We start from the raw sequence: 26,437 nt of genomic DNA on the forward strand, positions 1-26,437 counted from the left end.
TATGTACGTATTGAATCATGTCAGCGTCCACAAAACGTAGATTTATGCTTTTTAAAATAAAAAAGTCGTTGATCTAGTAGCTACTTAACCAATATTTTAGTGTTTCTGCATTGAGTTTTGGACTCTGATTTTTAATATATAGGGAATTTATTGGGGACCAAAGAAGTAAGTGTAGTCGACACACCGAATAAATCTATTGTTCTTTTTTTTTTAACAAAAATCTACTGTTCTTTTACAAAAAAAAAGAACTATGGTATTCTGATTTTTTTTTCTTATATATAACTTTTTTTTTTTGCTAAAGAAAATTCTTATATATAACTTTCATCGGATCTTAACTTAAAACGGTTCGATAATCAACACCAGCGATTGGATAATAATATGATAATATCTAACTAATAATAAAGAAAAATAAATCTACAAACAACACTGATCTATCAATAGACAGAGTAACGTCTAGCATACAATTAGGCCTATAATAACACTCACTACTACACACTTGTAAGGTAAACACGTCGAGAACAGATATCCCTAACCGGATCCAGTCGATCTCAGAAGTCTTAACCGGGTCAAAATCAAGATATTTCGACGTCATCCTTTTACATACGAATCAAAACAGAAAAGAAAGTGATGAGAAGTACGATGAAGGGCGAGGTAGCAAGTTTTGGAGTTGCGTTAGGAAACCATGGATATGAATCTGGAGGTGGCATAACGCAATTATCTCCATTGAAGTAAATGCGTCTTGGAAACGCCCATCCTTTCTCAAACGTGAACTTTGACGGGCTCTTTCGGAAGAGAAGTTCTGACTGTACATTGCCTACTGGACCGGCTTGGCTCAACATATCATTGTAGAACTTGATTCCCCAGAGCATGGCCGTGTCATCTGCAATGTATATGATCCAGACACATGAAATTAATTACCTTGAAAAACCCTCCATGTCACAATCTAATCACGCTTAGTTTTGTTTATAGGCATCATAAGAGTACCAGTGCCTACTATCTAAACTAGTATTGTATAGGGATCATAAGGGTATATATCCGAGCCTATGATATTGTCATCTAGTTGTTACTGGGTGGAATTTGTACTTGATACGGTTTCACGCCAATGGTTGCTTTGATCATATTTTCAAACTTAGAACCTAATTCCCCAAGCTTATTAAGAGTTACTGTATATGAACAAGAGAAACAATGTTCAAAAAATCGCTAAGCCCTGTATAAAGATAAGTGTCTAGGTGGATGCATATGCACCTACTAAACTAACTTTTTAAAAATTGTTTTTTAAATTTCGTTTCATAAATTTGTAATCATTCATTTATGCCAAGGCGTCTAAACAGATTATTAGAACACTGAGAACAAAATGCGAATAAAGGAACTCAAAAAGCAGGTATGGACTTACTTATGCCAGCGTAAGGACTAAGCGGTTTGTAGTTAAAGCTGAAAAGCTGAGTGACATTGTTGAAGTTGGGATGCTGAGCAACCATATTCCACAGCGAGTAATTCATATTGAAATTGAAGTTTGTGATTGAAACCTTCACTCGCCAGTACTCTTTGTAGTTAGTTTTTACATGCCAATGAACTCGGATGGGACACATATGCTGCGTACATTGCAAGAGGGGTTCGTAGTTGTTCTTCCGTGAAGAAGCTTGTATTACCGAAGCTATTTTCTGGCTGTTAGAAGAAATGATTAAGAAAACAAATAAAAACTATATTAATTTCTTAAGAGAACCTGAACTTACTCGACACATGTACCAGTTTGCGAACTATTTTGACAACCACACGAACAAGTTGGGCACGGTACGATAGTTTTATCGTAGAAGGATGAGAGTGAGACACAACAAGTGGGAGTTTTCCTGGCTAGAAACTGTGAATATGTGCACGTCATGTTCCATGTCACTAAATACAACAAGAAGAAAATGTAAAATTAGAAACAAAAAAAAAAAACATAACTTTGAAAGAAACTTTAAAACCTCTTAAACTTACTCATAGCTTGAGTCTTTCTTCGTTTATCATCAGAAAAGAATTTGGTCGGCGTAACGGTCTTCGCGGGGCCGCAAGTGTAACCAGGTCCTGGTGCCTTCAAAGTGACGTTCCTAGGTGCTCTAACCGTTGTATTAGTTGTTCCAGATTGGCCAACACTAATCTGAAAAGAAGAAGCAGCGTTGGCGGGGTCTTGTGCCCACGCACTGACCACACCACCTCTACAGCAGTTGGATATCTGGTGGTTGTAGGGAGTTCCCGGTAACAAGTCAACAACGGTTGGAGTTTTCTTGCAGCAATGAGGAGGGTCACCTTTGAACTTAGAGCAATCTCCTTGTTCTGTGGCTTGCGCACCAACCATACTCCATATAACTTCCTTCTTTAACCAAGTCCATCCCAATTGCCAACCCGGGGCCTCAATGTGACGGTATTGTTGAAAATTGAAGATTGTTACACGAGCCTGACGAGGAAAAAAAATAGTCATGAATTGGTTAGTGTGGTAACTAACCATAAACTCCTTTGAAGAAACATTTTAAACAAGATTTTGATTTACATAACAAGTGTCATTTCAAGAGACTGTGATTTTGAGGGGTAGAATTTTATAGATTCGTACCACATAGCCATCAGGAGTCCAGCTGATGATATCCCATTTTATGGTAATGTTTCCAGTGGGATCAAGTGCATCATAAGCGTCTGTGTAAAAGATAATATCAAATTGGTGAGCTCATAACCAAAAATAAACAAAACAAAGTTTATTTTTCTCTTATTAATTGGTTAATAAGATAATATACCAGTTCTAAGTTATACATTCAACAAGTTGACCTTCATCACCATCACCATCACCATCATTTCATCACATTGCATGGAGCCAAAAGTTTTAATCGTTTATAATTTGTAAATACTTTTGAAGAAGCTAGCATTTCAAATGTCAGTTCCTACACTATTTCTTTACTTTTCACCTTTTTAAATCGATTTCAAGGGATTTCTTAGAACCAGCAGTAATATCACAGAATGCAAAGGAGCCTAGAGTTTTTAAAACATAAAAGAAAAAAACTTTTATCTTCTTTCGGTCAGAGAATTGAGCAAAACCTGTTGTGGTGAAACTGGTCCAAGAAAGGAGAAATAGAAACAAAACTGAGAATCTAGAGTAGACAATTTCCATTGCTGTGATCTATGGTCTTTGATCAGCCGTTTCTTGATCTCAGAGGAAAGCTTCTCGAAGATGTGAAAGAAAGAATGAAAGAGCTGGCTTAAGTTAACTTTAAGACTTGGAAGCACTAGAAAACAAAAGTACCTAGTTTTAATCGGTCTTTTACTGGCTTAAGCTTTCTATGGATTAATAGATAATAATGATAAACTTTGACCAAAACGCTTAACAATTATAAACTTTCAGAAGAATTGTATTACTACTATCGAAAATACTTTGAAGAAGGATCCTATTTTATATACATCACGCCCATCTTGGGTATTGACGTGTTGTTGCTAAACATGTATATTTTAAATGAGATTAAGCTATAGTAGGAAAATGAAATTAAGTTAAGAGTAGGCCATAGGTACGCCTAAATCATTGATGATATGATACATTTTTTTGTTCAAACGAAGTCTCCATTAATTAAAACTTCAACTTTTTTTTGCTTAAACTTCTACATTCTTACATGAGCATTAGCAGCCTTTTTGGATTACAAACGGCCAACTTGGTGGCTAATGATATGATACATTAGTCATAGGAAAACCTACTTGCTGCAACTTGACATTCCGTTAGAATTTCCATTAATGATGTAAAATATTATCATGTGAGAAGATGTGGTTTTTCCGGAGGGAGGACGCGGTGGTTCTTTGCTTGGAGGGAGGACGCGTCTATGTGGAGGCTCTCGGCGTGAGAAGACGGGTTTGCATATTCATAGGCTGTTTCCGGGAGACGGAGGCTATCGCAGCTCTGTCGACGCCGGCTTTATTCCGGGAGGTGAAGGCTTCTTCAGATTCGCCGCCGCCGGTTTTGGTCGCCGGAGAGTGGAGGCTCCTTCAGTCTGGCTCTGTCGACTTTAGTTTGGTCTTGTGTCGTTGACCTTTAGTAGAGATCTCTGGTGTTTCGTCGGTGGTTGTGGGGTTGTGGGGTTCTCGGTTCGTGCGCTTGGAACCTTATCAGTTGGTTATGTCGGCTGAGCTTGCGATTGGTTCGTTGAAACTCTTCGGGTCGAAGTTGAAGCGTTGAAGAGAAGAGATGGTTTCGTCGGAGTCTCTTTTGCTTCTGAGATCTGGCGGAACGACGGTGACGGCGAAGAATCTCCGGCGATTTTCTAGCGGTTCGATCGAGTCGAGACAGAAGAGGCACGTGTCCAGCTAACGGCCCTGATTCTTACACGTGTCCGGTCTCCTTGCTTGCCTTAACCGAGGAAGTCGTCGGGTGCTTAGTGGGTTGGTCTTGGGCCACTAGAGGATAGAGTGGTCGGTTTAGTTTGTAAGTTATATGTTGTTGGGCTTCGGGTGTTTGGGCCCTTAATGTGTAATTGGGCTTGGCCCATCTCTGTTTTAATATTAAAAACCCATTGACAGAAAAAAAAAAAAGATGTGGTTTTTCCGATGGTACTAAAATTTTATTAAATAAAAGTGTTGAGAAAATTAAAAAAAAAGTGTGTAGGAATGCCTGGTGCTAGGTAATTTTTTATTCCCGCTATTAGTGAAGTTTTTGTCAACTTTTAAATTAAAATAACGTAAATCTTTACCAGGGATATGTATTTGGGTATCCACTGTATTGGTTTAATTGGTGTGCGTTACGTTAAATTTGGGTATCAACGCACACCAATAGCGGGAGTAAATTTTTTATTCCCGCTATTAGTTTGATAAAAATGTTTAATTGGTGTGCGTTACGTTAAATTAAAATAACGTAAATCCCTGTATTAATTTTCAGTTTTAGTTTTTATTTATTTATACTAAATAGTATATTTATAATGTTTGATTGTTTTATATTGACTAAAGCTAGGGATATGTATTTGGGTATCCACTCGAATTCGGTTAAAATTTATTCGGGTTTGAGATTTTCGAGTTTAAAGATTCTAACTCTATTCGGGTATTTATAAACTTTGATTCCGGTTTGATTTAGATCTTTACGGGTTTGATAACCTGTTTAAATTATTTTTAAATTTTCAAAATTTATATATCTTTAAATATCTTTAAATCTAAAAAAATATAACATGTAAATTTGAGTAATGTAAGTTAAAGTATCTAAATTAAAAATTAAAATAAATTTAACTTGAATATTTGGATGAAGAATAAATATACATATATTTTAAATATTTTTGGTGTTTTGATTATTGTTTATCTACTTTAGATGTTTACTTTTGACTATTTTTTATATTTCAAATCAACTTAAAATAGCTTATATCTTGGATATTAACTCGAAAATAGCTAACATATTGAAGTATATAAATATGATTTAAATACATTCGAATATCCGAAATATTTCGTTCGAATAAGGTTTAGTTATGGTTCTCTAGATACCAAAATGGTAAATCCGTTTGGATATTATCTAGTTTCAGTTCAAATTTGGTAATATTTTTTTTCGTTCAGATTTGTTCATTGAAGAGTTGATATTATAATTTCCATGAATCGTTTGTCCAATAAAAATCGTTTGTCCATTAAACACATTAATCAAAGTGAAAAATATATATTTTTTTTAATTTGACATTGATTTAATTGAGAAGTTAATGAAGTATATTTAATTCAAATTTAATTTTAGAAAACACATTAATGTAAGTGGAAAAGACAACATTAAAATAGGAAATATTATTTAATTGTGTATTTAATTCAAATTTAATTTTGGAAAACACATTAATTAAAGTGGAAAAGACAACATTAAAATAGGAAGTATTATTTAATGTTAGTGGCATGAAAATATAAATAACACTTAAAACTAAGAGGTATTCTATATGTGTACTTCTCTTTTAATAATATAGATACTCCAGGCCGTTACTACGAGTTACATACATACGACTACAATTGTTGAAGTAATCATATGGGCTTAAGTTCATTTTTGGGCCAAGCCCAGGTCACTTATTATTTTTTTGTCGGCTTACGGAACCCATAACAAAAGTACACTTGTAAAGATTCTGTTTTTTACTTTTTTTTTCTTCTATAAATTGATTAATAATATTTTTAAACACATATCTTATTTGGATATTTTAGATTCTTACAAACCTATCCGGACCCAAAAACAGATTCATATCAAACGGATATTTGTATGTACATGTCTAACTAATTCTGTAAACAAATAAAAACTTTGTTAACCGGTTTAATTCTTGTCACGAATGAAAAAAATTCATTCAAACCCATGAAACTATTATGATCAACACATTAAATAAATAATGTCAAATTATTATAGTAAATATAATTAATAAAGTGATTAATAATAGAAAAAACGAAAACGTAATAAAATACTTAAAATAAATAAGTTTTGTTTTATATTTTTGAAATAAATATTGTCAATTAATTAGAAAATACATTAAATGGAGTGATTGAAATTAGGTAAAATAAATAAAATCTGTTAAAAACACTTAAAATCGATAAGTATTATTTTGTACTTCGCTTAGACCATCTTCAATGTATTCCTCTATTTTTTCTTCTATAATAGAGATGAGATTCTCTCCAATATATTACACTATTTTTCTAAAAGAATATTCTTAAAAAATTCTTTTGGTTTTAAAGTTAATACTTTTTAACTTATAAATGTTGAAAATTAACTTATTCATTATATCTTTTGAATTTTTTCATAAAAGTGCAATATTATTTAATTTAAACATTTTATTGCAAAACACATTAAAAAATAATAAAACAAAGTAGACATCATCTAACCATCATTATTAATACAATTTTCCCCTAAATAATCAAGTAATACATTATGAAATGAAAAATGAGCTCTTTTATCATTGATATTTTTGAATCGACTTAAACACTCTTGGAATCGGTTATCTTCATCAACTGATATTTGAAGCAACCAACAATAAAATCAACACGTTACATGTCCATCCATTTCGTTTGGACAATATTCTAATGATCTTTGTAGATCCGGAAGTAATTTATTAGAATATTAAATTGTTTTAATATGATGTATTAATTAATATTTAAGTTCAACTTAAATATGTTATCAATATGTAAAATCTGTGTTGAATTTTTTAATAATTAAACTACAATTAATAATTATAGTTTTAAATATAAAAGTTAAGTATTATTTGTTAAAAACTTAACTTTTCACATAAAACAATAATATTATTTATTAATTTTATTTATAAATGTAAAAATTAAGAATATTATGTAAACAAAAAATAATTGGGTTTTATATGTAAAAATAATGTATTTCTACATGAACATATATCTAAACTATTAAAACTGAAGTACAAATAAGATTTGACCATTAATTTTTCTAAATAATTACAATTTAATGCCACTAATTTAAACACATTGTCATTAACCCATTACTTAGCTAAACCATGTGTTTCCTATACCATCCTATTAATTAAATTTGACAGCGTACACTTATATTATTCGAGACCAAACCAAGGAAACCAATGATGACAAATTGTTTCGTATATTCCCTAGATTTTAGCATTTAAGGCCAGCAAAGATACCGCGATCTTTCTACCTAATTAATGATAAATCATATATTTTCAAATATTTTTTTTTTTCAAATCTAGGTTTACATTTTGGTTCAAATAGATTATTTTTACATTTTGGTTCAAATAGATTAGGTTCAAAAATCCCCCAATATATTGATATTTTTATAAATCTATCTCAACACGAGTTATTTAGTGGGTTTACATATATATTTAAATCCAAAATTTTGTTATGTTTTTTGATACTTTAACATTTTCAAATTATAAACCAAAATAACTAATACTATTAAAACCTGATTTATTAGTGTACATGACTATTTTAGTATTAATTTTTAACCTATATTTAAAACTAAAGTTTTGAAATTTAATATTATTTTTCAAAAAATTTAAACCTCACCTTTAAACTCCACCCTTAAAATATAAACTACAAGTATATAATATTTAGACTTAGGAGTATAAATGTCATTTTACATTTTTAATTAAAATATTTTGATTATTTTAGCTATATGTATGTTATAATATATAGGCATGAGACTTATTATCTGGAATTCAGATCTGATACTAAAATACTCACAGATATCTATAATCCGAATATCTAGAAGGCACATATCCAAATTAGAATACTAAAATCACTGATCCGTATACCTAAATTTTTCGGATATCCGAATCCGTCCTAGATCTAAAAATATATATCACTGATTAAAAGCTAAATATATTTATAGAAAAACTTAGGACTAACTCCCGCTAGGGCGAGTGGGTCAAACTCTAGTTTTAGTTATAATCAAAAAAACTAAGGACTATCGTGTAAATAAAAAATTATGCTTCTATTATAGATGAATGCTATTTCTTTCTTTAAAGATAGAAGAGAAAATAATAATATCTTTATTTTAAGGAAAGAAATAGATATGAGAAGAAATAGATTTTACTCTATTATAATATACAGACGCAAATATGGAGGTGACTATTTAAGACTATTATCGTTTATGTTTATGGGAAGCGTAAAGTTTCAGAACTCGTTTTTGATAAAATGGACTTAGACCATTTTGGTAAGTTTTCAGGCAAAGATGCTCGTCCGTTGGGTTGAACATTATGAAAATAGTTATAATTATATGTCAAAACCGAGTTGCTTTGAAACAAAAAGGTGAATATCTAAAATGTGTTGTTTGCAAATTTTGAAATGTACTCTCTCTGCTTTGAATTATATGTCTTTTTAGAGCAAATTTTTTGTTTCAAAACGTTTTATGATTTTAATGCAAAATTTATTGATTTTTTTATTTTAAGCTATTTTTTATTGGTTCAAATCTGGTTAGGTGTTTGGTAATGATGTTTTATCTAGTAAATATAAAAACTTAAATGTTTTATTAATTTGTATGTCGAAATCTAGAACGACAAGTAAAATGAAACGAATTGAGTAATATTTATAAAATGGCACACAAGCGAATCTTAAGTGAATAAAGGTGATGGACCAGACTCAAGTTTCGAGCCTCTGAATTTAATAAATAAACTTGCGCTTAAAATATTAATCTTTTTGTCACAAGTCATTATAAAATTAGTGATGATATTGATATAAGTCAACAAATATCTATCTCCGTTAATTCAGTTTTTGTAACTTAAAGCCTGAATTGTAATAATCATGGCTTTTATGTAAAAAATGAACCAATACTAGTAAAATATGAGAACTTTTTATCTACTTCTAAGTAGTATATGTTGGACCATTACGAAAACAAACTTCGCCGACGATTGTGTCTTCCGGCCGACGGGTGGGCTTCCAAAGCCACCACCGTCGGTCCGGTTTCACTTTTCTTCTTTTTGTTTCGGCTTTAGGTTTTATGTCTGTTTTGTTTTTCGTTTCTGGCATCGTCTCTCCTCCAGATGGTCGGCCGGCCTTGACTCCGGCGTTCTGCTTTGTCTTCTCGGGCGAATGGCTGGCTTCTGACTCCGCGTCGTACGGTACATGCGTGTTGACGGCGGCTTTGTTTTGGGACTCCCAGTGTTTCCGATTGATGACGGTGGTAGGTGTGGAGGCTTCGCTTACAGAGGAGTTCTCGGATCCCGATGGAAGCTCTCTGGTGAAGGAAGCTCCGATGATGAAGTTGGGGATTGCAGTGGCTTGGATGAGATCGCGAGATTGTCTCGATGTATCTCTCCGCTTAATTAAGCCCTTGTGAATCAAATGAGTGCGGCGGCAGAAGCATCCGGCGTGTCCTGGCGAAACCATTGGCGGTTTTTCGTCTTCTCCGGTGATGCATGTCGGCTGGATCAAGTTGTTGTGACAAGGTGACGCGTGTCCTTTGGGATCTCAACGTGGGCGTCTGATCGCATGGAGTGCTGCGTGGCGAGAGGAGAGGCTCGACATAGTGGACTGGGCTTTGTCCCATTTGTCTTTTTTCTTAGTCTGGCCCGGTTTCTCTGTGGGCTTTATGTTTGTTCTTTGTTTATGGGCTTCGTCCCTTATAATAAAATTTTCTTAGATGACAAAAAAAAAAAATGTTGGACCATTACATTTAATTATTTTTCCTATTATCTTTACTTATATCTACTTTATTTATTATTAAATTTACACCTTAGCCTAAAATTATGGAACAATATAACTAACCTATTCTTATAAAACATAATCAAACGAAAGCAATATTTTAAATTAATGAATGTCTATAAATATCTCTCTCTCTCTTAAAACTGTAAACCATATATAAAAATATTTAATATTTTTAAAGTCAAAAAAGAAAAATTATTTTAGATACTTAAATTAAATTGATTATATTTATCAATTTGAAACCAACATCTAATATATAAACGGCCACAACCTACACATTTTATATATAGATGCGTTGAATTTATTATATGTTGTTAGAAATTTTTTAATGTAATTTAGTTTAATTATTAAAATAAATTTCAGTATAAATAGGTTTATAAAAGATAAAAATAGTACTGTGAAAAAGAAGTGTGATTATGTAAGATACAAATTATCAAGATATTTTATCTAAAATATTTTAAAATAGTTAATTTTTATTCTTAAAAATTCAAAAATGTGATTTTCAACTGAATTATTCGAAATTATCCAAAAACAGAGATCACACCGAAACGGCAAAACCAAAATAAACTCAAAATTTTATTGGGTTCTAACATTGTTATCCAGATCTAACCGGAAACATAATAATCAAATTAAAATTAAACCTAAATTCATAAATAATTGAACGGTTCATATATATCTCTTGAACCGAAAAAATCAAAAGTCACAACAGAACCGAAACCAAAAAAAAAAAGAAATTGGGATCGAATCAAAACTGATGCTCATGACTAAACATATTAGTGAACAAATAGAAGGGTTAATAAATTTGTCGACAAAAAATAATTCCGTGCTTTTAAGGGCGGATCATAAATTTGGTCCAACTATTTGAAAACATCGATTTGCTGATGCGGGTTATGAGTATTTTATTCGGGGTGGTGCGGGTTGGTAGATTTTGGATTGCGGGTACCCGCCGATCCGAAAAGTATTTAAAAAATAAAAGTAAAAAGAAAAGTAAACACCTTTTAAAAAATGGTAACTTAAAAAATATAAATTTTATTATAAATATATTTTTATATTTTATAATAATTAAATTAAATAATTATTTTAAAAATTTATAACCCGCAAATAACCGCAAAATTAAATGGGGCGGGTGCCGGTACAAATTATTTGTTTGGAGGTTGTGCGAATCATATTTTTTGACCAAAGCAAAATTAAAATCTGCGGGTTGGCGGGTTCGGCCGGCAATCCAGCCCTAACCGAGCGTATATCGGATCAATTTTTTAAATTGCTATTATTTAATAAATATATTTCGATTAACATTTACACACAAATATGATTACAAATAAAAATACAAATATAATCACAAAAAACAAAAATATGAGAATTAAAATAAAACAAAAAAATATACCCGCCCTTTAAAGAGCGGATCAGAATCTAGTTTTCTCTATTAAAAGAGAAGTACCATTTTTATCTACTATTTAGAAGTCATAATAGGTCAATTTCATTAGTTACATAATATCACATAATAATCAATAAGAATATTAATAATAAATTAATTTTATCTATGAATTTATATTTTATTTTTAATTATAACAAAATCTGTTGAGAAATCTAACAAAATCCTACTAAACTTTTGAAATATTTATATTAAATTCTAGATTAATTAATTTCAAAAAATCCTACTAAACTTTTAAAACCATTTATATTAAATTCTAAATGAGTTAATTTCATAATTAATTAAATGTTATTATAAACAAAAAAAGTTCTATGTTAAGTGCTTATAAATTTATAATTATAATCTGTATTATATTAAGATAGAAGTATTATATAAAAATAAAATAAAAAATTAAATTATTAAATTAACCTATTTAATTTCTTGAAAATGCTTTCATTTAAGTAAATTATCATTTACCATTAAACGAGTTAAAATTTCTTAACTACGTAATATTTTATACCAAAATAAAGTTGCCAAAAAAAATACCAAAATAAAGTTATTAAGATATGTTGAATTTTTTTTCTACAGCTATATGTTTTTCAAAAATCATATGTTGAAGAATATTTTTAATTTTATTATTTCAAATTATATGTACCAAACTCAAAAAATGTAGTAACATATAATAAAAAGGTAAAATACATAAAATAAATCATTATATATTAATAAGAATAAGAAACATAAACAATAAAATTTACTAGTTATACAATACATAAAATTAAAATGTAAATCATATATCAAAAAGTTATAATAATTTCAAATTTTATAAAATGAAAAAACACCCGCACAAATGTGCGGGTTAGACTCTGGTAGTCATTAAAACAAACATATGTTTCACTTGATGGAAAAAGTACCTGTTGGGTTTTGTAGTATAAAATCAAGTTATCATCTCATTCATCTGAAAAGTTGACACATTCATTTTTTTTTGGCCAAATTGGCTGAAAAAACAAGAAACAAAAGATAATTAGCAATCCATGCAGGAAAAAAAATATTTAGTTAGTTGGATAGAGAAGCAGTAGTGAAATTACACAGATATCCTGCAGTAATATTGAAGCAGTTTAAATAGTGTAATGCTACATCATAGACTCATAGTGTAATGCTACATCATATACATCATACACCGTACATCATATACATCATACACCGCAGTCAAAACTTTATCTATCTCTTGTCGGAAATCTTGGAAGCTTCGAAAATGGGGAGGACTTGTACGGAAGAAGAGAAAACTTTTTTGATCTCTCATCGTAATAATGATCAAGAGGTTGAATATGAGGAAGAGGAAGAAGTGTTGTCTCTGTGTGATTTCCGGTGAATTCATCTAACGGGAAAGATGAGTTTTGGAAACAATCAAAAGAAGAAGAGGAGTTTGAATTCAAAACCGGGTCATCGTTTCGTCTCGGATCAGATCCGTGTGAACTGGCTCCGGAGATGAGTACGACTGACGAGTTATTCTCCGAAGGACTAATCCTGCTGTTTCGTCGATTCGTCAGCTTAGACTCCGAACTTCCCGGTTCGAACCGGTTAATTCGCAGATCCGAATCTGTCGATCTCCGAAGAACCAGAGTCGGTTCTAACCGGAAAATCAAAACTAGTTTCATCGATCACAGTAAACCGAGTCCACATCCACAGATCATCAGACTATCATCGAGCATGACGGCGAGAGTGAATTCAATCAGAAAAAGAAGCTTGGCTTGATCATGGAAGACGAAGCTTGACTTGATGATGATGATAATTAAAAAAAAGTGATGACTCATGTTTCACTTACGGAAGACAGGTGAAGGACTTTATTGGGATATTGAAAATCGAACAGTGGCGTAACCACATAACTAAATAATCTTATTTTTCTGTATATGGAGTGCAATTTGCCTTTTTTTTTCAATGGTTGACACACATTCATACTAGCAGAAAAACAAATGATTCTCCCAATTGAATTATTATTTCTTTTTAGTTTTTTTTTGTATCAGCAACACGAAAATAGGTTCAACAGATTATCTTCTTCAATGATGAAAGATATCAACATATGCAGTTTTTTAAAGATTTATGGAAAGAAATTAATTATGTCTACTCTGCAATTCTTCTTTATCAATGGATTTTAATATTGTAATTTTGAATTTAAGTTCTTATTATTTTTACAAATACCAGTTGTCCTACGATAATAAAATAATGTTCCTACATAAATTATGGTCTCGTCCCCAAATTCAATTTCCAAGGTATTAAATTCAACTTCCAAGATATTAACATGTGATATGCACTCTAAGGACAACTCCATTCATAGATACTCTAGCAGCATCACGAACGGGGAAAAACTCAAAATGCATATCTAAATATAAAAATATTGTTATTTAAATATATTTCATCTCTTTTTTTTCCAGTTGATTGCAGTTCTTCTTCCTTCAAGGGTTTTGTTCTCACTCGTCTCTCTTCTCTCTCTCTACTCTGGCTCTTTGTGATGACGACGAGATTTGATTCCGTTGACTGTCTTGGGCAAGACCCGCTAACCTCCTTAGAGAAAGCTTCGATTTCTGGAGAAGATTCGTCTGAAGACTCGATAAAGGTCGTTTCTTTACATGAGAAAGAAGCCCAGGCGATGATGGATGTGGATTGTCCCGGAGTCTTTTCTGTATCCGAAGCTAGCTCCTCGTTTCTTGATGAGGATAAGGTTGAGCTGAAACAGATCAAGGAAACGTCTGTTGAACAAGATGATGTGCACAAGGGAGACTGATGGGTCTGTTGTTGTTTGTATCTCTGAGAAGAAGGGACAAGATGATTCCACCGATGTTGAGAGACTTCTGGAGGCTGAGAAGAGAAGACTGTTGGCTGAGATCGAAACGGGAACTATCTTCAGGAAGAAGGAAGATGTCGTGGAGACGCTCGGAAAGAACGGAATGGATCTAAAGTGGAGCGAGTGAGAGTCAAGGACAACGCTTTTGTTGGGATCAGGTCTATGAAGATCGATATGGTTGATGTCACTGCGTTGCTCAAGAAATTGTACCTTAAGGCTGCCTGGAAACGTATGTTCGATGAATGATCTTGTTGAGCTATGGGAAAGGAATATTGAGAAGAAGCTTGAGAAAACTTGTGTTACTGAAAGTAAACTTCTCGAGAAGATCAGAGGTCTGTCAAAAAACAATTACATTTAAAGTTTTTATTTTACTTAGCTCTCATTAGCTTTCTGTTTTTTATATGATGCAGAGACTCCATATCCGAGTGACATGGAGATGGTCTTCACATACTCTGTTTTTATCGAAGGACATCACTCGTACTTTGACATTGATGAGTCTTCTGGTGGATTGAATGGTACTGATAATTGCAGGTGGAATTAGGAACAATGGAACAAGTACACGCAAGACTTGTCACTGCCTCACCATGCCAACAAGCAGTGCAGGTCAGTTTGCCATTGGTTCTGACCTGTGGTCTTGTTTTCTTCTTGTTTAGCACATGTATATTGTATTGTTGTAGTTACGTTGAAAGTGTATTCACAAGTCTTTGTTCTTCCTTCTCAAGTTGTTTCTTCTTTCTCAAGTTATTTCAATTTTTTTTAAGAAACTTTACTTAAGAAACTTGCAATGGAGGACAACAATTGAGGTGTCTCTTAACTAAAGTTTTCAACACAAATTTATTTACTAAATAAATGATTAAGAGACCCTAATAGATTTTAAGGATAAAGATGCTCATTTCTCACACCTTTTTCTTATATTTTTCTCCTATTTTTATTTTTCTTAACAAGGAGAATGACAAAGAAAAATATCTCATTGAAGATATTTTAAAACTACTCCAATGGAAGTATGTAGATGAGTTTCTCATCTTTAAAATAAATAAATAAATTAGTAAATAAGAAAGAGAATGTGTGAGATTCTCAAATGAGAGTCAATGAGAAAATCATTAGAGCCTCTAATGCCACATGTTTATTTGTTGTCCAAGTATTGATGATTTAATTCTTTTTGAAAATTTAATTTTAGTTATGTAAACAAGTTAAATCAAAATACTAATATCAATTTGTTGAGATAATTGTTTTGAGATACCAACCAATGACATTGCTCCTAATCACACTTGTTCATATTCTTTAGAACTCCTAATCACACTTGTCAACTTATAGATGACTTGATTTCTTTTTAACATTTAGAATAATAAATTTAGGTCATCTATAACTAGAACCCATCTTAGATGCTAATGCAATAAGGTTAACGTAAGAGATGTTCTCAAACTGACATAATAAAAGCTGAGATGTTAGAAAATATATGTTCTCTGATTAACACCCTGTTAACATCTTCTTTTTTTTTTTGAACAACACACCCTGTTAACATCTATTAACAGAACTTATGGATGATTTGTTTATTCTTTTTTTGTTACAAAAGACCGACTTTCTTATTATTGTTACATCCCCTCTCTTTTTTTCTTGACCAGAAGATCATAAAAAACACATTATCAAGGGTAAAAAGCAACATATACAAAATTACAAACATATATAAAAAGGATGAATACAAATTCAAACTGAGCGTTTGCAAAGGTTGTAGTAAGTGCAAGTTGCGTCTTTCCCATTAACCTGTTTGAGGCAATTAGCGGCAATATTACATTTATAAGCCGCCGCTCCCAGCAGAGCGTCGTAGCTTATAACTGCTGGTTTCAGAATCCGCGGCATCACCGCCTCAATTCCCTCCTCGTCCCCCTCAACCGCCGCCATTATGCATCCTCCGACAGTATCTCCAGGGGCACATCCATCATATCTCAACCCACTTGTGGCGTTCCCTGCAGATGCAGTTGCCGAAGCCGCGGCGAGAAGAAGCATAAGAGAGACCGCGAAGAAGAAGGAGAAGGAGAAAACTGAATTGGTCATGTTTAAAGCTAAAAACTAAGAGATGTGTAATGAATGAGAGGAAGACGATCACACCCTCTTATCTTATATCCATACATTTTAGTTTACTATAAGCATTGACTATAATAAGTCTATAAGTCAATGATGAAATTCAGTGGGATTTTTTTTTTTTGGTTTAAAAAGAAAATAGTTTAATGTTCATACACTGATTTCTTTTTCTTTTTTGTCTTCATTGTCTTGTTCATCTAATAATTGCGCTAGCTTGACAATTTTTCTCTTATATGTTATCATACATATGCACACATATATTATTCAACTTAAGTAACAAATGATTGTATTTTCTTTAATCAATTCGGTAGATCATAGATTTGGGAGTCCTTAACCGATCGATACACGAACGAGTACACTTAGGCAAATCAAAATGTATGTGTATTTTATAATGTAACGTGATTATTGTTTTTGTTTTATTTTACTTTTTGATCCGTTAAGTCAGTTGTTTTTCTCCAATCCTACAAAGGTCCGAAACATTTTTTTTTTTTGAAAAAGGGCTTAGGTACGAAACAACTTTAGGTACGAAACAATTTTCATACTATTGTTTTACTTAGAGCATCATTATTGATGTTCCTTAGATTTGAGCCCTTAGCATATTTTATTATTAGTTGTGTGTTTAGGGACTTTGTTAAAGGACAATTGATTAATTGTATATTATTGGTGGGACTTTGTATTGTCCCTTAGTGTTTTTTTTTTATAATTACAAATAAAGAGAGAAGTTAATAATAAAATATATAAAAGATAAATTTAACATTGAAATTGAAGGACACAACCTGAGGCAAGATTGTCAACCTTTTCGGCTAGCTGAAGGACGTGTATATCTCTGGCTCGCATCTCCTCCATCACCGCATCATCCCACCATTTCTAGACATGACACTCTCCATCATCTACATTCGCACATGTGTAGAATTTCCTACCTGTTGTGACCATTTAGAGATGTTAAACATTGCAAAGGACACAACCTGAGGCTACATCATAGGATGACTGAGACATGACTTACCTGGGTGATTACTACCAAGCGGAGATGTTGCAACCTGAGGCTTAGCACCACAGTAGCACACCTGCGGGAAGCCAAACTCAACTTCGGGCTGCGGAGGGTACTGGACTGGTGAACGAGAAAGTAAGGCCAACTCAGATTGGTCACGTCGAATTAGATCATCTGTCTCGCTGTTGTGACTGTCCATGTCCATGTCGTTGCAAAATATGTCCTCCGACTGTGAAGGCTGGCTATAGCTGTAGTCAACTCCCATCTTTTACTTAACCTGCACAGAGAAGAAAAGAATAATTCTTATTTATTAGAGAAGTGAACACAATGACTTATTAGTACTTTGAACACAAAGAACACATCTAACACACACACATTTTTATTACTAAACATTGATAAAACAAAGAGCACCGGAACTACATTTAAAGACAGAAATTTAAAGACAAAGAGCACCGGAACTACATCATAGGATGACTGATAAAACAGAAATTTAAAGACATACATATTACTAAGGCAGGAACATAAATATTACTAAGGCAGGAACTACATTGATCACTGGATACTTGTTTCAGAAATACTCGGCTAAAAGCTTATCCTTCACCATTTCTTCGGCCTCAGTTAATGCTTCTTTCTTGGCAAGGAGAGTGTCAAGTATGGCCAGCTTTGATAGTTTCTCCTTCATGGCCAAATCCTCCTTCTTCATTTCCCAAAGACTGGTATACTCAGCAACAGACTTCCCTTTAGCGCCATACTTTCTCGCTTTAGCGGCCTTGATCCCTTCAGGGCGGATCTCTTCATCACCATGATCACCAACATTGGTGGCTGAAGTTTGGGAATTAGTCCTCTTAGAACTGCCACTAGCTTTTGGAGGACAGAGGCTACGCCATTTCTGTTCATGCCTGAGCACACACCATGCATGCTCGAGGTTAAACTTGATGTTGTGGCAAGCAAAGAAGATGTCATGCGCCTTCTTCAGAACATCTGTGTCATTCTCCCCACTGGCAATTTGTCTCTGTGCTGCTGAGTATGCTCCACAGAACTTGGAAACATGATCATTGATTCTGTGCCACCTCTTCTTAATATGAAGATGCTCTCTCTTTTGACCATCCTCTCCTCCATAAGGACTTGCTGCATAATACTCTGCAACCCGTTGCCAGAAGGTGGCCCCCTTTTGAGAATTTCCAACTATAGGATCCTTCGAAGTGTTGAGCCACGCACTGATAACCACCTCGTCATCAGCAGGGGTCCATTTGCGTCGAACTTGTTTGTCCACTGCTGTGTCTTCAGAGTGTTGGGAACTGAAAGGGGGGATTTCTGATTCTCCATAGTTTACACTTGAATGAAAACTTTAATAAGGAAAGTTTTCATTCAAAACACTTGCTTCTTGACTGTTAAGCAGTCCCATGTAACTAGAGGACTGAGTATGAAGATTCCTTGAATCCATACCGATACGAAAGAGAGAAGAGATTTAAGAAGAGATAGCGGATTGAGATGACAGAAGCTAGAAAGTGAGAGTGTATATTTAAGGGGAATGGGATGGGGTTTAAAACGAACAAGTGAAGAGTAAATACGAGTTAATACCTATCAACTATCCTACATTATGGCTAACCATAAACAAGAAACATCTAATCCGAAGTTATTACACGAGTACAATATTAACTTGCTACAATCTAACCGGTTCAGTATTAACTATGAAACTACACTTTACACCCTAACGATCAAACTACACGCAACAACAATCAAGAGTAAACTTAACTTCCTAACAGAGCAGTGGAGATCAAACTACACTTTACACCCAAACGATCAAACCATAAACATCTAATCAGAAGTTATCACACCAGTAAAAACCTATCTACAAAAGAGTTATCATTCAACTTGCTACAACCTAACCTATTTAATAATATTCAGCTACCATTAACAACATGTGTACTTTCACTGGAAATGGTTGTTCTTGTTCATTAAAAGAAAAAGTATCTAACGCCATTTGCATCAACAGTGACAGAAATTAAATTGTACAATTAATGGCAGAAATTAAACTGTATAATCTAACCGGTACCAAACAATATCAAATTTTCTTATGCAGATACAGTCACTAGTTTTACTATCTAAACCGTTCCAAACTTGATGCATTATAATGAATGGCAAAATTAAACTGTATACTCAATGGCAAAATTAAACCGTATAATCAATAATCATGTATACTAAACAACCTATACTTGAGAACCGTATAATCATATAATCAATGGCAAAATTAAACGGAAACGAAGGCAGAGCCGTCAAGTAACAACCATAGAATCATTTCAAACAACCAAGGAATCATTACGATTTTTTTGCCATCCAATCTACAAAACCCTAGGATCCTATTACGAAATCAGAAAGGAGGTTAAAAGACATACCTTTCTAAGACGCAGGAGGAGGTGAAAGGCCTGAACTTTGGCTCTCAGAGGCGGAGTTGAGACGACGGAGCGGAGGTGAAACGACTGAACTTTGGCTTCCGGTTTAAAGAGATAGATGTCGAGAGAAGACGAAGGAGGAGTTGGCGGATTGAAACGACTCAAGATCAGGTCTTCGCCATCTTCGATTTTGTTTTCGATTTCGTTTTCGATATCGCTTTTGATTTCTCTCTTCTCGTCTCTCTCTTCTCGTTTTCTCCGCAACCGAAAGAGACTAAGGGCTTTAGCAATTTAAGGCCTTTTTGCTCCGTTCTTTAGCAATTTCGATTTATTTTTCGACCCAAAAAGACTAAGGGCCTGGGCTTAGTCACGCCGATAAGGATGGTCTTATGGGTGAACAATCTGGTTTTGCTATACATTGCAAGTAGTCAGTGAGACTGTATTATATAGAGACGCTATAAGACAACATCACATCAGTGACTTTCCGGAAAAACATGATCAACAATTGTAGTCCACTTGAAAAACTTTACTGGTTAAAAGGCGTTGCACATGCTTTTTCTTCTTCTCCAAGCCACAAGCTTTGCATAAACTTCTGCTTTGAGATGGCCAAGGTAGCCCTACTTAACCCCCTCTCATAGGTGTTTGGAATAATCATATTTACTCACTGGTGTTTCAAAGTGGCTCATTGTAGATCTTTCTACCTCAGTATTTTTTGTTTTTTTTTCTGTTTCGCTTTGTGATTTTCAGAATCGTCTTTTAGCATATGCAATGGAGTAGTCAAACATGGTTCTGATTCTAAAAGAAACAGAATTTTTAAAAATAGACGCATAAATTAGAACTTTAAACTTTAAATAACTATACTTTTAAATTTAGGATCTATAATTTCAAAAGCAAACCATATATATAGATGAGGTTATTAACTTTTAGAACTATATAGTTAATTATGAGTCTGTATGTTTGATGACAAAAAAAAAACTATATAGTTAATTCTTCAAATATATCATTAATATATGAGTCTGTATGTTTGATGCAAAAAAAAAGAACTATATAGTTAATTTTTCAAATACACCATTAATATATTTTGAATATGGTCTATAAATATTTTTGAGACGGCACTGGTAGTTTTGTTTGTGTGTGTTTTTTTTCTTGTCTTTTAAAAGGTTTATATGATTTCTTGTTGTGTTTCTTTCCAGTCTTTTAAAGATTTATATATGTGTTTATTTATTCTTCTTCTGTTTCTCCAAAAACAAAATATTATAGAAAATGCCTGCATATAGTTGCAAGCATATATATATATATATATATATATATATATATATATTATATCTTAATTTTTTTTTCAATTTTTTTTTAATTTAGAGAGCCTATAATTAGTCTTAACGACTTGTTCTTTATAGAGTTGTGACACTTACTTTCACCTCTTCCAATTCCATTGTGAAAAAGTCTATTCAGATTTCAAATTCAATCAAAAGCCAAAGCAGCGGGCCTATGATATGTAACAATCAAGCACTAAAATGTTTCACTAGTTTTTAGCTTTTAGCTCAAAAAACCTATATCTATGCTCTTGGATCCGATGCCATCTTCTTTTAAGGACAGCAATCTTCTCTTATTTGGTTTGATTGAATAAACCTTTGTAATCCAAAGTCCTTTGTGAAATAAGAAAATAATTTATTCATTGTTATCTTCTTCTAGTTCTTTTACCTTAAGTTTCCATCATGCAAATTAATTGGAGTTCTCATTTTTTTGTTTCAACAGACTGACTTGCTTATTATTGTTACACTCACTCACTCTTTTTAACCAAATTATCATAAAACACACATGATTAAGGGGAAAAAGCAACATATAGAAGATACAATGATAAAAGGAAGAAGAAAAATTTAAGCTGAACGTTGGCAACGGTCGTAGTAGGTGCAAGTAGTGTCTTTCCCATTAACAGCTTTGATACAATTACCGGCGATCTTACAGGGTAAAGCAGGCTGTCGCTGCAGAGGTTTTGGGCTTATAAACTTCCTTGGCTGCAGAATCCGCCGTACCACCTCCTCCTTCTCAGCCGACGCCATTATGCATTCTCTGACGCTATCTCCTGGAACACATCCATCATTTCTCAACTCACTTGTGCCATTCCATGTAGATGCAGCCTCCAGAAGAAGCAAAAGAGAAACTGTGATGAAGAAAGAGAAAACTGATTTGTTCATGTTTAAAGCTTAGAATGCTAGGAGATGTGTTATTATTGAATGAGAGGAAAAGAAAATATCCTGTTTTCAATTATCTTTACATCCACACATTAGTTTAGTACTGTCTTTTAATTATTTGATTATGTCGGCTTTCGTCTTTTTTTGATCCCAAATCTACCATTTACTGAAATAGTTAACCTTAAAAATGTACAATCACTTCACATAATGTATAACATAGTTTATGTGAATCATAAAACGTCATCAAATACATTTGACAACGCAGAGGTCACTGTATATTTGTATCTTTCTTCATTTCATCCTTATATTACTTGCAAGTAGGCTTTAAGTAAGACCAAATACAATGTATCTTATTGTAAATATTAAACTCTCAAACAAGGGAAAATAGGAAGATAACAAAAAACACATAGTTAAGAAGAGATGAAACAAAACAACATATACAACAAATAAAAGGGGAAAGAAACTAACAAAAAGTTAGCTAAGTGGCACGCTTGCATCTGTTGTAGTAAGTGCATGGTGCGTTTCCCCCGTTAGCTGTTCCTATGCAGTTACCTGCGATCTTACCATTACAAGTTGGCTGCTTCTGCAGAGCTGCGTAGCTTAGTTGCCTCCTCTGTTGTTGCAGAATCCTCCTCACCACCGCCTCAACTCCCTCCTCATCTTCAACCACCGCCGTTATGCATTCTCCAACGGTGTCTCCGGAACCACATCCACCGTAATTAAACCCACTTGTGACGTTCCCTGAAGATGCGGTTGCAGAAGCCGCCACAAGAAGAAGCAGAAGAGAGAGAGCGAAGAACAAGAAGAAAACTGATCTTGTCATGTCTTAAGCTAAAAAGCTAGGAGAGTTGTGGAATGTAATGAGAACAAGAAGATGATAAGCATCACATATCATCTTATATTGTTATGTGCACATTAGTTTACAATCTTTTATTCATTCTTGTTGGTCTAATAATTGCGGTTGGTCATTGACTCCAGTAGACACATACATATATTATTCATTTAAACAAAAAAATATTCTGATATTATTGATCATCTTGTAAATAAATAACATTTTTTATGAACATTTTGTTTCTGGTGAAAACAGAACAAACAAGAAGAAATAAATACAAACATAACAGTAAAAAGAAACAAGAAACTACAAAGGAAGAGAGCAAAATATAATGTATGAAGGCACCTACATGTGAGAGGCTCCAATCCTGGAGATCTCAAGCAAAAGTTTATGCAAAGCTTGTGGCTTGGAGAAGAAAGGAGCATGATCAGCACCTTTTAACCGGTAAACTTTTTCAGGAGGACTACTATTGATCATGTTTTCTTGGAGAGCCACTGGTATAGCATTGTCTTCTAACGTCTGTATGTAGTACCGTCTCACCGATCCGTAGTTACCATCCGAGAGAGAGAGTTTCTCAAGAACCGGCGCAAATGGGATTGACCTCATCGACACAGAAGCCAATGCAACGTCCTTTGAAGGGCTTTGGTTGAACAAAAGGTCTTTAAGAAGAGACCTGTCTAAGTCAATGGCGGTTGGAGGGTGTTCATTGCCGTTTGTGTAGATAAATATCTGAGCTTTTCTCATTAAATCGCTCTGACCTGCCTGCAGCGAGAACATGTCAAGTGTACTCTGACCGTTAGTCAACATCGCTGCTGCGAGGAACACAGCTTTTGAGATCTTGAGAGGGAACAGTTCCATAGCGTAGGATATACATGCTCCACCGAAGTCATGACCAACCAAGATCACCTGCAAATCTTTTACATCAAAAAACATTTTTTCAAGAAGATGAAATTAATTAGAGGCAAGCAGAAAAAAACAGAACCTTCTCTCCTGGTGGAAGCTTTTCAAGAACATCAGTAAGTGGCTTCACGTATTGTGACAAACTGGAGATGCTATTTATATTGAATGAGTTGATACCGCAACCAGCTAAGTCTATGGAGGTAACTTTGAAACCATCTTCTTCGAGGAGCGCGATGGTTTTGTACCAACACCAAGCTCCAAAACCTCCTCCATGGATGAGGATAAAATGGTTTGTTTCCAAGTCATCTAGCTTTATACCCTAATCAAAGAACAGAACTATGAAGTTAACTTCCAGATAAAGAATGAAAACCAAGAAATTGTATTAAACTGTTTCCTATTTTGCAGGTTTGTGAGGTTTACATGGCACTTAGGGTCAATAGAAACTGAATCATCTATAAGGATTAAGGTCAAGGGCGATACTGAGCATAAGATTAGCCCGATTGACCCCAAATTAAGAAATATTTTACCCGCAAATTTACATTCCCTCTATTTCATAAAAATACATATTCTAGAAAAAAAATTTGTTTCAAAAAGATGTATTTTTTATATTTTCAATACATTTTTATCAACTAATAATGATTAATTGTAAATTTCAAAAAGAATAATTGCATTTACCGAATTATTACTGGTTTAAAATCATAAAAATAGATAATCACAGAAAATTATGCATTTAATACTTAAATTAAATATGTTTTATTAATATATGTAAAAAAACCAAAACATAAACTCACTCCGTATCATTATAAGTGGTTTGAAACTATTTTTCTTACAAAATAATTGATCTCACTATTCTAGACTGAGGCTGTATATTCTAATTATCACCACAATCACACCATTATCCAATAATCAAGGCACCAGGTTTTCAAGAGACTAACACCAACCACTAAAGTGGTTGAGCCAACGAAGTAACATTAAAGAATATACAAAATATGAGAATCCAATCAAAGGCACTGAATGCTAAGAAAAGAAACTAATCAATGCTCATCACATATTCACATTCTAATCAATTTCTAAGTTCCAAAGAATGTCTCTATTCAAATACCATTTGAGACAACTTCACATCTTTTACGTTTTCAATGTTTCTTTTTTTTTTGATCAAAAAAAATGTTTTCAATGTTTCAATGATTTGAATTAAGACACGAGTTTAAGGAATGTCTTTGACTTAGTCAACAAATATTATTCAAAGTCAAAAACCTTGTTCAGAAACTGATGAGGCTGTAACAGAGGATCGGTGGAGGATCTTGACCTTGTGCTGGAGCTCCGAGGCAACTGATTCTTCTTCGAACCGGAAACAGGATAACGCTGTGAGGCGGACCGATCAAACGGAAGCGATCCACCGTCGACGCCGCCGCCGAACAAAATGGCATCTTCGAACTTGTTGTCCCTCGTAGAGGAAGAAGAAGACGATCTGAGCCTGTTCCTAGGACCCGAAGCTGACCTTGGTACGGATGGTTGACGCTTCGTGATGGGTCGTCTCTTCTTGACGGGCTTAGGCGGAGCAAACAAAGAACAGAGGTTTCCCATGAAATGAGAATGAACGAAGTCTCGATCTTGAGAGAGAGAAAGGTTTGGGCTTTATGGAGTTTTAGAGAGAGAGAGTAAGAAAGGTTTGGCCTTTATGGAGTTTTAGAGAGAGAAGGTGACGTGGGGGGGGGAGGGTTCAGGTGAAAGTGGTGGCGAGAAGCTGGCAACTTTTTGAATAGCCTTCTCATCGTGTGCAACCGTGAGTCTAGAGAGGGACCATGCTAAAGGGGAAAGTGCTTACAATTTTATAATTACTTTTTTTTTTTTTTTTTTTATAAAGTATTTTATTTTCTATAGAAATATTTGTTTTTTTATGCCCACACTTCATTTTTTTTTTGTTGGTCACTCTTTACATAGTATATGTGTTGGCGCATTCAAATCCTAAGATTGAAGTGGGATGAAGTTACTTCGATGATACATAACAACATGGTTAGAAGGTGAAGAAGAAGAAACTAGATAAGTAGAATGGCTATTTGTGTATTCATTTTGTGAGGCAGCTGGACCCTCTATAGAGATGGTTGCAATTTTGAGTTACTGCCGCTATTGAAACAGTCTGAGATATGGCTGTAGCTAGTAGAGCAATTTGAGAACTGGAGTTAGTGATGGCAGTATCTTTTTTTTTTTTGAAACACTAGTGATGGCAGTATATATCGTGCTTATATGCAACATGTTCTCAGATTGTAACAAGTGTACCAGTCTCTATAGCTAGCGACTAGTGTAGCAATCTCGGATGATACACATTAGTAAAGTGATCACTATGCAGCAATATGGGCAGGGGGAACTAGTTGTAGTCTAGTGGACTAATGGAGCATTGTTTAGGGTATAGTGTGAGATGATGTTTCCAAGGGAGTAATTAACAGGTATAGCTGCAAGCCTGCAACTTCTAAGCTTCGAGGCAGAGATGGAGAATTAGACAATTCTAAATTATGAGTGGCTTTATGACCCAACTACATTTCGGAGGTAACCAAAAGTATACTACATGAACCGCTCTTATCAATTCTAAAGCCGTTCTTTGATAAAGTTTTTCTATTTAATTTCACCTACACCAATATCTTAGTTTAATCCATTACGATTTGATCAAGCAAAGGCTTGCTTTGTTATCATTG

At 33.7% G+C, this 26,437-nt stretch overlaps 7 protein-coding genes across 7 annotated transcripts; 1 reads left to right on the forward strand and 6 right to left on the reverse strand.

Annotated features, from left to right (window-relative positions):
* Window positions 1-413: 413 nt before the first annotated feature.
* Window positions 414-3,284, reverse strand: LOC108809295 (COBRA-like protein 2). The gene is made up of 6 exons (XM_018581442.2): window positions 3,064-3,284; window positions 2,588-2,667; window positions 1,978-2,434; window positions 1,734-1,890; window positions 1,394-1,665; window positions 414-880 (listed from the first exon to the last, which is right to left on the reverse strand). Exons 1-6 carry the CDS (start codon window positions 3,134-3,136, stop codon window positions 597-599), a joined length of 1,323 nt encoding a protein of 440 aa, XP_018436944.2. The 5' UTR covers window positions 3,137-3,284; the 3' UTR covers window positions 414-596.
* A 10,535-nt stretch (window positions 3,285-13,819) lies between these two features.
* LOC108821815 (probable pinoresinol-lariciresinol reductase 3) lies at window positions 13,820-15,079 on the forward strand. Its single transcript, XM_018594808.2, has 2 exons — window positions 13,820-14,695; window positions 14,774-15,079. The coding sequence occupies exons 1-2, from the start codon at window positions 14,545-14,547 to the stop codon at window positions 14,902-14,904; spliced, it is 282 nt and encodes a 93-aa protein (XP_018450310.2). The 5' UTR covers window positions 13,820-14,544; the 3' UTR covers window positions 14,905-15,079.
* An 809-nt stretch (window positions 15,080-15,888) lies between these two features.
* LOC108809177 (protein RALF-like 27) lies at window positions 15,889-16,485 on the reverse strand. Its single transcript, XM_018581311.2, has one exon. It carries the CDS (start codon window positions 16,413-16,415, stop codon window positions 16,068-16,070), a length of 348 nt encoding a protein of 115 aa, XP_018436813.2. The 5' UTR covers window positions 16,416-16,485; the 3' UTR covers window positions 15,889-16,067.
* A 1,513-nt stretch (window positions 16,486-17,998) lies between these two features.
* On the reverse strand, window positions 17,999-18,874 carry LOC130495598 (glutathione S-transferase T3-like). The gene is made up of 2 exons (XM_056987016.1): window positions 18,808-18,874; window positions 17,999-18,744 (listed from the first exon to the last, which is right to left on the reverse strand). Exons 1-2 carry the CDS (start codon window positions 18,872-18,874, stop codon window positions 17,999-18,001), a joined length of 813 nt encoding a protein of 270 aa, XP_056842996.1.
* Window positions 18,875-21,611: 2,737 nt separating this feature from the next.
* LOC108809595 (protein RALF-like 27) lies at window positions 21,612-22,062 on the reverse strand. Its single transcript, XM_018581741.2, has one exon. It carries the CDS (start codon window positions 22,016-22,018, stop codon window positions 21,701-21,703), a length of 318 nt encoding a protein of 105 aa, XP_018437243.1. The 5' UTR covers window positions 22,019-22,062; the 3' UTR covers window positions 21,612-21,700.
* Window positions 22,063-22,347: 285 nt separating this feature from the next.
* Window positions 22,348-22,954, reverse strand: LOC130496259 (protein RALF-like 27). Its single transcript, XM_056988195.1, has one exon. The coding sequence runs from the start codon at window positions 22,836-22,838 to the stop codon at window positions 22,494-22,496; it is 345 nt and encodes a 114-aa protein (XP_056844175.1). The 5' UTR covers window positions 22,839-22,954; the 3' UTR covers window positions 22,348-22,493.
* A 101-nt stretch (window positions 22,955-23,055) lies between these two features.
* Window positions 23,056-25,466, reverse strand: LOC108811224 (putative methylesterase 11, chloroplastic). The gene is made up of 3 exons (XM_018583267.2): window positions 25,002-25,466; window positions 23,830-24,066; window positions 23,056-23,753 (listed from the first exon to the last, which is right to left on the reverse strand). Exons 1-3 carry the CDS (start codon window positions 25,329-25,331, stop codon window positions 23,193-23,195), a joined length of 1,128 nt encoding a protein of 375 aa, XP_018438769.1. The 5' UTR covers window positions 25,332-25,466; the 3' UTR covers window positions 23,056-23,192.
* Between the last annotated feature and the right edge of the window lie 971 nt (window positions 25,467-26,437).

The sequence above is a fragment of the Raphanus sativus genome, chromosome 6 (genome assembly GCF_000801105.2).
Source record: "Raphanus sativus cultivar WK10039 chromosome 6, ASM80110v3, whole genome shotgun sequence".
Lineage (NCBI taxonomy): Eukaryota > Viridiplantae > Streptophyta > Magnoliopsida > Brassicales > Brassicaceae > Raphanus > Raphanus sativus.

Coding starts and splice junctions, on each gene's coding strand:
- LOC108809295 (XM_018581442.2), bottom strand. CDS start 3,136: ATGGAAATTGTCTACTCTAGATTCTCAGTTTTGTTTCTATTTCTCCTT. Junction 1,891..1,977: donor AAGAAAGACTCAAGCTATGA/GTAAGTTTAAGA, acceptor TGTTGTATTTAG/TGACATGGAACATGACGTGC. Junction 881..1,393: donor TAGTCCTTACGCTGGCATAA/GTAAGTCCATAC, acceptor TATACATTGCAG/ATGACACGGCCATGCTCTGG.
- LOC130495598 (XM_056987016.1), bottom strand. CDS start 18,874: ATGGATTCAAGGAATCTTCATACTCAGTCCTCTAGTTACATGGGACTG. Junction 18,745..18,807: donor GCTTAACAGTCAAGAAGCAA/GTGTTTTGAATG, acceptor ATGGAGAATCAG/AAATCCCCCCTTTCAGTTCC.
- LOC108809177 (XM_018581311.2), bottom strand. CDS start 16,415: ATGACCAATTCAGTTTTCTCCTTCTCCTTCTTCTTCGCGGTCTCTCTT.
- LOC108821815 (XM_018594808.2), top strand. CDS start 14,545: ATGTCACTGCGTTGCTCAAGAAATTGTACCTTAAGGCTGCCTGGAAAC. Junction 14,696..14,773: donor ACTTCTCGAGAAGATCAGAG/GTCTGTCAAAAA, acceptor TATATGATGCAG/AGACTCCATATCCGAGTGAC.
- LOC108809595 (XM_018581741.2), bottom strand. CDS start 22,018: ATGAACAAATCAGTTTTCTCTTTCTTCATCACAGTTTCTCTTTTGCTT.
- LOC130496259 (XM_056988195.1), bottom strand. CDS start 22,838: ATGACAAGATCAGTTTTCTTCTTGTTCTTCGCTCTCTCTCTTCTGCTT.
- LOC108811224 (XM_018583267.2), bottom strand. CDS start 25,331: ATGGGAAACCTCTGTTCTTTGTTTGCTCCGCCTAAGCCCGTCAAGAAG. Junction 24,067..25,001: donor CTCATCAGTTTCTGAACAAG/GTTTTTGACTTT, acceptor TTCTTTGATTAG/GGTATAAAGCTAGATGACTT. Junction 23,754..23,829: donor AGCTTCCACCAGGAGAGAAG/GTTCTGTTTTTT, acceptor AAAGATTTGCAG/GTGATCTTGGTTGGTCATGA.